Genomic DNA, 9,881 nt, shown 5'->3' with positions numbered 1-9,881 from the left:
TGGATACAGTTCTTACCTTCCAGTTTCTTTACACTGCAGTCTTGTGAAGCTAAGAGAACAGTTCCTGCTGATTTCCTTTTCGCTTTTTAGGTCATTTAGAAATGTCCAGTATGTTATAAATGTGTTGTTAAAGCCCTGCAGGGAAGGCGACCTGAAGTTCTCCACAGGGGGCGCTGTTACACTAAATCTGTTACACTAGCTTTTTTACACTACCTCCATCATTATTAACAGCTCATAAAAGCATGCTGACTCATGATTAGAAACAAACCTTTTTATTATCAGACTTTAATTCAAGCTTTAATGTAATCTTAATCACCCAATTTTAATGTAACTGTAATCTTATTACCTGCTTTCTCACTGTAGCAAATTACATTATTATTTTTTTTAAATATAATCCATTACCCACCACTGCCTCCTGGCTTTCCTCTAAAATCAATGCGTACAATATATTTATTTAAATGTATTTTTTATTTATTTATTCATCCATTTATTTAAATCTGTTGCATTCTTTATGAATCTGGCCAAGGTTTATTTTTGTCTATTTCATTAGTACTGTCATTCCCTGTCTTGGTATTCTTCCTTTTAAATATATGTATATATATATATATATATATATATATATATATATATATATATATATATATATATATATATATATATATATATATATATATATTATTAGCTTTTATTCATATTAAGCACTTTGTGTGATTTTATATGGAATAAATGTGCTGCCTTGCCCTCAGAAGTCCAGCCCTAAACATATTCCTGTACTGTGACTCTTCCTCCCTCTGATATGTTATGCTTATTGTCAGTTTATGATTATGTGTTGATATTAATTATCCGTCTTCCAAGGTTTTTTTTGTTTTGTTTTTGTTTTGTTTTTGTGCATTATGTTAAACTACTGTCTTGTGTTTGTTCTTTCTGCCTTGGTGTGTTTGTACAGTTCTTATAGTAACACTGTCAGATCCTCCTTGTGCATGAGGAAGGTGGTAAATAAATTAGACACATTATTAGTGAGTGTGTTTTGTAGATCAGTGGATAAAATAACAGCACTGTGATTTTACTCAAACCATGAGACATCTGAATGTCCAGGCATTTGTTTTTAATTCCTGTAAAGTACAGAACATATAGTATGGAACTACAGTCCTTATGTGCCTCATACTGGTGCTAGTACACCAAGCTCAGTACATCACACACACACACACACTGCAGAAATGATGTTTTCTTGTGCTGTAAGTTCATGGTTCTACCCAAACAGTGAACCTGTGGTTTGCTCTCGGTTGCGCACCCCTAATTATAGGTGGCTGGGTGCAGAAGCGCTTGTTTAAGTGAAGCTGGAGGCGCTCGTGTCTTTAATCCTTTGTCATTAATTATGTCTCAGAAACAGTGAGCCTACCCACTTCTCCCAGTGTCAGTGCTAAAGTATCCATGGCAACTGGCAGACAGGCAGAGCTCACAGGGAGCGGCAGTCTGTCGGCCCACAGCGGACCCGCACTCCTTACTATAGCACCGCAGTGCTGCCGTCGCCATGCGGACCCGAGCAGCACTGCACTCCAGAGAAACTCACAGTTAAAACCAGAAAAGTGCACTTCCTGAAGGGAATGCAAAGTGGACGTGCTTATACAGCAGGGTACACTGTTTGCTGTGGCATCCCAGGTGGTTGCTATGGGGTTGCGAGGCTGTTGCTAAATGGTTGCTAGCTTGTTGTAGCAAGGTGGTTGCTATGGTATCCCAGGTTGTTTCTATGGGCTGCAAGGCAGTTGCCAAATGGGGTTGTCATGTTGTTGCGAAGTGGTTGCTTGCTGGTTGCTATGGTATCCCAGGTGGTTGCTATGACAATGATAAATGTTTACTAAATGTTTTTTTAAGTTGTTGTTATGTTATCCAAGACTTTCCTATGGTTGCTAAGTGGTTGCTAAGAGGCTGATAAAAAAATGTGTTGCAAAGCAATAGCAAAGCAATGTTGCTAGACTGTTGCTATGCTGTTCCTATGTGTTGCTATGGAATCTCTGTTGATTCCTAATATAAACAAATAAATATGTATTATTATTATTATTATTATTATTATTATTATTATTATTATTATTATACTATTAGTTGCATTGTGAATTTTGCAACTCATTGGCACTCATTGTATCAACAGCCAGTACAACCAATAAGAAATATCATATCAACCCATTTAAATAGCAACTAAGTTTGCCACCCATCTCAAAAATGTATTTGGTACAGTAATGACCAAAAGTCAATACCTTATTTCATGATTGATTTCTTGTCCTTGTAGTCTACTATGATTTGCTTAATTCTTTAGGATGTTGAGTTTTTTCAAATAAATGATCATTCATTTAATATACAGTAGTATCCAATATAAGTATTGTATATGGCCATTTAAAGAAAAAAATCATAGTAACGGATTAACAATTAATAAATAAATAAATGCATTTGTTAAGAAAAAAGGGTTTTTCTTTATTATGTATACATTCACTAGATTACAAACAAGACACACGAGCCATATACAATAATGTAAATACATGTTATTCGACTCTAATTTTAAAAACGTTTATCAAGCTAAACCTCATCATTATCCTTATGTTGGAGGAAAAACAGCGCACTTGCTGGGAGACCACTACTGCTTTCCCTCCAGTTTCAGAGATTAAGAGACAGCACCATCTACTGGATTACTGGGGAACTACATGCAGCACAGACACAAATACATGCTGCCATTTTCTTTAAAAGCCTCCACATTTACAATTTAAACAGCCCATAGCCTAAATTATTCTCTACTTAATTTCCCATTAAGCTCCACTTACTACGCTAGTGTGGGTATATAAAACCACAGTCACAATAAATTTTTACACCACCTTTTTCCCACCTCTCCTCATCACTCTGCAGTTAATTAAACAGTGTTTATGTAACTGCAGCTCATACCTGTCAAGTTATGGATTTAAAAATAAGGAAAATTTTCCACTGCCCACTTAAAGACATCCCACTAGCCCAACGGAGGTTCAGTATCCCTTATATTTTAAGACAGGTTTACAAGAAATCTAAAATAACCACCTGTGAACCACTTACAAACTACAATTAGATGATTAGAATCTAATAGGTCTACCTTTGTTGGCACTGAAATGTTGTGGACATTCCTACATATGTCATTCTTTTAATACAGCCAAATTAAAAACCCTTTTCTAGATATTTACATGAAGTCTTTACTTTTGTAGAATCCAAATCATAAGAAGTCGATTTATATGATCACTTATTCTTTGTAGATTTTAATGATAAAAAACGCTCACTATTTTCAGTCTTCACCTTTATATTTTACGTAGAATCATGCATTAATGTCAATGGCTTTTATTTTTTTTGACTGTCCTGTAATTATACATACATTTTAACAGACATTTACTTCATATTTATTCTTATTAGCATATCAAAAAACTGATCTATTATTTTTATAGGGTGTCAACTTAATGGTTTGTCGGGGTTGAAAAATAAACTATTTTAAAATTCCAGTTTTATATAAAATGTATCTTGTAAAAATATTATATAAAAAAATATAGTTATTTGAAAATATAATGACCAATGGAATCATGTTTACTGTTTGCTTCTATACAGCACATTTAAAAAATAGAGTTTTTATATTTGTTTTATATCATAGTAATGATCATATAAATAATAATTAATAGATTAAAAATCTTTGAAGTAAAGATTCCGAGAAACACCCAGCTGATTTAGAAAAAAATATTAGACCTCAGATATAGTTCAAACAACCAGCAGATTTATAAGGTTTGTGGGGGACCGGAATAAAACTCGAACTGTCAAAAGAATGGGAGGAAGTGGCCCAACAGAACATATAACCAGTATTTTACTACATAGCTCAAGAAATAAGAACGAGCGGTAACACATTCTTCTGTACTTAATTATTATTGAAGCAAAGCACTCCTGGACACAAGTTTAAAAGTGAGTATCCAAGTTTATTGGGCAATATACCAAAAAAACATACCAAACAACACAAGAGCTCCAAGAACAAAGCATCACATATTTATAAATGTTAAAAAAGGTTTTAGTGATCTAATCTCAGAAACATATGAACATGAGATCTGTGGGGATTTAACTGTAGACTATTTTATTTCAAATGTTTCCATTGATTCTACATTGTTGCAATATAATTCTTCAAAATATTTTTCTCTTCATTTTACTAACATTCAGAAAGAAGTACAGTGTATATTGTTTTTTTATTAATGTTTAATAAATGTATACATTATTATTTTATACATTTTCCTATTTTAAATGTTCAGTCACATTCAGAAACAATCCCCAGTAAACCTCTCTGTCGTGTAAATTGTTTTTGCAAACTTCTGTTTTTTGTTATTAACTAATTCTGTAGTCCCACAATGCAGTAAAATTAACAACCCTGATAATGAGAAAACTAAACAGTGAATATTTTTACCCATCCTCTCCACAACAACATACTTTTATTAGAATCTTTAATTAGGATTTGCAAAAATGTAAACCTGGAAATACTGTAATTATAGAAAATAATATATATACCCAAAATATTTGCCTATAATAAAATATCTATAAAATCCTATTTTTCCATAGTTTCCATTATAAAAGTTACAGAAAGAAGTGCATAACATTTACAAAAATTATATAAAAATACATACCTCAGGATACAAAACAGAAACACCTTTTACAACACCATGAACTATATGCCAAGAGTATAAAACCCCCCAAAAAAATCCAAATTAGATTATAAAGTACATTTAATGTAGTTTTGCTAATAACATGTTCTATTTTCTGTGCCACACACAAATGTCATACATGCATACACACATACACAGCTAAAAATCTTTTTTTTTCTATTATTTGACAGATGTTTTACTTTTAATGGTGCACAATTTACATGCTGGTGTCTACATTCTATAAGCTAAAATTACCCAAGTTGCCAGGATATAACAGTTGCAACACTGCAAGGTGTAATGTACAGCTCATAGGTTTATGTTTAAGGCAAGACCAAGCTTAAGTTTGCTTCATTTTCCAAATCCAGCAGAATTCTCTAGCTGTGTTTTCTGATGGTATGTACAATTGTAATTTTATTAGGTTTTGAGGCTAATAAAATGTAAGCTATAGTTATTAATATAAATGTGAACTGTGAATGTAAACATTAATAGCAATGTAAAACGAATGTAATGAAAATAGGCTCCATTAATCAAAACAAATCTAATGAAAATATACACTGATAAGTTTTGCCATGCATTTGCATGTGTTTGACCAGCAGGTGGTACCAGTGTTCGGTGTGCGGAGATTTGAATGCTCTGAATCAGTTCGGAATAGACGAATTCAGTTGCTTTACAATCTCAAAAAGTGTAATTTCTCGTTCATTATTCATTAGACACACATGAATGTGTGTTTATTCAGACAGCCAATCAAAATGGAGCTGACAAAACCCAGACAAAACCTAAGGAACCCAAACAAACATGGTGCTAAGATGTCTTGGCCAAAAGACTACATATTAGATAAAGGGGAACAGTTTTTCACCAACCTTACACTTAATAAACTTGTTAAAACATCTGTGCATAATCTTTCAATGTGCTGAGTTAAATAGAGTGCTTGTGATGTGTTTCTGGGGATAGCAGCTGGATATAATTCTCTACCGTATCTCTTAGCTTTTCTTGGCCGGCTGCTCAATCAGTTTACCTTTATGGTATTTCTGCCCAATACCATAAGGCACGTGGGCCGCAATGGTGCCCAGCTCCTTCGCTCCTTCGATGTGGAACATCTGGTCGTCAAAGAAGATGTGTGGCCGGATCTTCTGCAGCAGAGGTCCTTTCGGAGCTCCAGCAAGGAACAGAGCTTCATCTATCTCCAGCCCCCAGCTACGCAGAGTCTTCAGCACTCGTGCCCCCGAGCTGGCTGCACTGCGCGCTGTCACCAGATACGTCCGGATTGGGCAGTTCAGACGTTCATTCTTTGCATAGAACTTCTTCTGGAGTTTTCCAAGTGCCTCCAGAAAGCACTTTAGAGGACCCTGTAAAAACAGATTAGGCAATAGGCACGTTAGATTAGTCACTGGGTGTGTTACACAGGAGAAAAGGTGTGTTAGTAAAGTTATGCAAAACCTGAGCAAGCGGTTTGTTCTCGTTCTTTCTTTCGTGTTCGAAGAATGTGTCGAGGCCGTGCTGCTTGACGATGATCTCCGATTCATCAGAAAAAAGCACAGCATCACCATCAAATGCCACACGCAGCTGTGTCTCACTCAACTCCGTCTCCATGTCTGGAGTGAACATGGTGGCTGCTGCGATTCCTGATAAACCCAGAAAAATAGCTCTTAAAAAATCAGCCTTAGTCCCAGTTGTTTTTGAAAGTACTTTCTCTCTATCATCTTGATTTTTTGTGTATTTATTTATATGTGCATTAACACAAAAATAGTTCTTATATAATTATAAAAATATATAAACACAGTTGTAACAGTTTGTGCGCTAATACAATGATCACCTCTAGCTGTCACATAAAGCACAAAAACTTAAGAGAAGTAGTTTTCTTGAATAATACTTATAAATTTAGTGTGCGATGGACATGAAAATCAGGAACATTTATCTGAGAAGTGTGAAAAACTTAAATCTGATTATAATATGCTACAGTTTTTACCTACACAACACAAATTACACTTCAGTTAATAAAGTCTTCTTTGTTACACTACTTTTTTTATTTAAATAATTATTTGTTATTGAATTGGCCCAGAAATTCCCCACAAGTGCATATCAATATAGCTTTGGCAGAGACTTTTTGAAAATAACCCAACAGATGAATTATTGATGATTTAATCATTGCTACCTCTGAAACTCACCTGCCTCAATGGCCTCCTGCACTTTATCTGAATCCTTGGACAGGTACAGGTTGGTCATATAGGCCTTCAGGTAACCAATTGGGCTTTTACCCCCCGTCATACAGAACCGCTCTATAAGTAGATCTGGTAGAACAGAAAAACTATTAATTAGCGGAAAGCAAGTAAGTAAATGAGTTGCCGTGTAAGTGTGTAAGTGTACACATAATGCATACCATAGTGATTTATGCTATTGATGAGCCGCACTCCCACCTGCGCATGGTTGTTGGTCATCAGAACAATATCAAACAGCTCCTCACCTTCAGGGTAAAGCTCCCTGAGTCGAGTATTGACAGTCATTAAAGCCTGCAGGACAGTATGAAGAAAAATAAACTGCAGAAATAATACGTCTTAAAACTGCAATAACAGTGTTCATCAGCAGTGTGCATCTTTAAAACAATGTCATTTGTATGTATGTACACATTTATAACAATAGTACCCCATATATATTATTAGTTTGTGTGTTTTTTAATAAAGCAATAGTTTTAAAATGAGTTTTTCATGCTGTCTATGAAAGGCTGTCTATTAGAATTTGAAGCATTGCTATGAGAAGTTCGTTGCATTCAGCAACAAAAGTGTTAGTAAGGTCAGATCCACACAGCCTGCTCCAAAATCTAGTAGAAAGTCCTCTCTGGACAGTAGAGACACTTACTTCAACAATGATACTTTTGATTTTGGAAGAAACAATTAATGAGCAGGTGTACCAATACTTTTTTACATAATCATAGGATATTTTTAACATGGTTTTTAAGTAATAATGCAAGTATCTAATTTCCCATATGTGTTATACATATGTAAGTTCACTGCCTGGTCAAAAAAAAAGTTGCCACTTGGATTTAAGTAAGTAAATGATGTGGGTTTGCTGCAGTTGGTTAGGTCTGGGTTCAACAACAGTATGTTCTGAAAGAATGAGGTCAGCTGACTACCTGAATACACTGAATATAGACCAGGTTATTCCATCAATGGATTTATTCTTCCCTGATGGCACGGGCATATTCCAAGATTACAATGCCAGAATTTATTGGGCTGGAATTGTGAGTCCAGACCTTAAACCCATTGAGAATCTTTGGGATGTTCTGGAGAAGGCTTTGTGCAGAGGTCAGACTCTTCCATCATCAATGATGCAAGATCTTGTTTTAAAAAAATGTTGGATGGAAAAATAAACTGGATTGAAATAAAAAGCTTACTGGAACAATGCCACAGCGAATGCGTGCAGCAATCAAAGATAAAGCTGCTAATGATTATTTTGGTAGTCGACTAAACTGATTATTATTTTTTCGATTAGTTGATTAGTCAATGATTATTTGTGCCATGTTTTCCATCTGTAAAAACAACAGAAACAGCTGATCATGAGATTTAAAAGACATTTAAATGTCTAGATGTTGTTTAAAAGTGGAAAGTACTGATATTAGTAATTAAAATATAATCTGTTGTGTTTGGGCACACAGACTAAGTTGAGTGTAACATGTAAGTGAGCCTGTTAACTATCTCCCATTGTGTTCCTGTCACCAGCACGTTGTGTAATGTGGTACAGTTACAAAGTACTGATTAGTCGAAAATGGAATTTGTAGTCGCCAAATTAAAATAATCAACATTGTCAATTATATCGACTAATCGTAGCAGCCCTAGAAAGCATTTTATAAGCACATACATGATTTTAATACACACCTTAACAAAAGGGAATGCTGCTCCAGGCTTTAGAGGCTGATCTTCATGTTCTTGCTGATAAGACACATACCTTTCAAGTCCTTCCTGTTCCCACACCTTCCTCTCCTCCACCATGTTAAACAGGGTGCGGGAGGACACAGCTATGGTGACGGCTGTGTGAGGTTTGGGCTGGACACACAAAAGCGCACACACAGGGCAGAAAAATGAGAAAAATATCAGCATAAAAGATTATCACACATACAACTTGCAATGCTGTATGAATTGAACAGTGCTCTGTTTTTATTGTGCATTGTATTAAATTACAGTCCATTCAGTTTTTTTGCTATTTAAAAAGAGTTACTTTCCCCAAAACACAAGCTAAACTTCGACTTAATCGAAGTTTATTAATAATAATCCAGGCCACATTAAATGGCACAGCAGTTTCATTCAACTCACACACATTAAACACACCTACAACTGCAGCTCTATTTAAGGTGGAACAGCAAATTCAAACAATCAGAAGCCAAACTTCAGTTTCACACTAAGGACTACAAATGTGCTGAGGGGTTTAAAATAGGTTTATTTCACAGAATATCACTATACACCGTCTCTGACAACCTAAACTACAGAAAAGTTAAACAACAAGCCCTCCATCACCCCTCCTCCCAGCCCTCAAAACTACTTACAGGTCTCGGTTTTTTACTCTTTAAATTGTCAAAGGCCGCTTTAGCCTCCGCCCAGTCCTTCTCTGCTCCACTCGCACCATCTGCATTGGCCGGAGAGGCTTCATTATTCTTAATTTCACTCATATCTGTCCAGTTATCACCTGAAAATATTAGCCCGAAGCTTCGCCTGTACTTCCTCGTTGGCGTAAATCTGATGGGGAAATGAGCAGGAGGAGGAGCAGATAAAAATCCAGGCTTTTACACTTTTCCACCACATGGGGGAGAAATCTGGAGACCTAAATATTTCAACCACTTTATTAGAAACGTGTACTTCCACTGACTGCTCTCACTGAGCCCTCTATTAGAAACACATACCTTGTGTATATCTATCTCTCTGTTAGTGTATCTACATATACATGTACCTATATATTTGTAGATATGTGTGGGCCAAAAAGAGATTTTTCCACATTAAAGAATATATTATATGAGCTCTCTGATAACTTTTTTCCAAAGTCTGTTGCCTTAATTAGCTTATTCAGGCTATGGCTTTCTCAGTCGACTGAACAGTTATGGTCCACATCTGGCTCCAACACTGTAAAATCAGTACTACAGTACAACTAAAGGATGTGGTCCAGATCTGGTTCCAACACTGTAAAATCAGTACTACAGTACAACTAAAGGATGTGGTC

General features: G+C 35.5%; 1 protein-coding gene across 1 annotated transcript; it reads right to left on the bottom strand.

The window, feature by feature from the left end:
- Positions 1–3,947: 3,947 nt before the first annotated feature.
- nt5c1bb (5'-nucleotidase, cytosolic IB b) lies at positions 3,948–9,420 on the bottom strand. Its single transcript, XM_007252923.4, has 6 exons — positions 9,214–9,420; positions 8,549–8,716; positions 7,057–7,186; positions 6,845–6,967; positions 6,117–6,301; positions 3,948–6,025 (listed from the first exon to the last, which is right to left on the bottom strand). Exons 1-6 carry the CDS (start codon positions 9,334–9,336, stop codon positions 5,660–5,662), a joined length of 1,095 nt encoding a protein of 364 aa, XP_007252985.3. The 5' UTR covers positions 9,337–9,420; the 3' UTR covers positions 3,948–5,659.
- Positions 9,421–9,881: the final 461 nt, after the last annotated feature.

This window comes from Astyanax mexicanus, chromosome 1 (assembly GCF_023375975.1).
Source record: "Astyanax mexicanus isolate ESR-SI-001 chromosome 1, AstMex3_surface, whole genome shotgun sequence".
In the NCBI taxonomy this organism is placed as follows: Eukaryota; Metazoa; Chordata; class Actinopteri; order Characiformes; family Acestrorhamphidae; genus Astyanax; species Astyanax mexicanus.
This window is presented reverse-complemented; position numbering and strand designations above follow the sequence as displayed.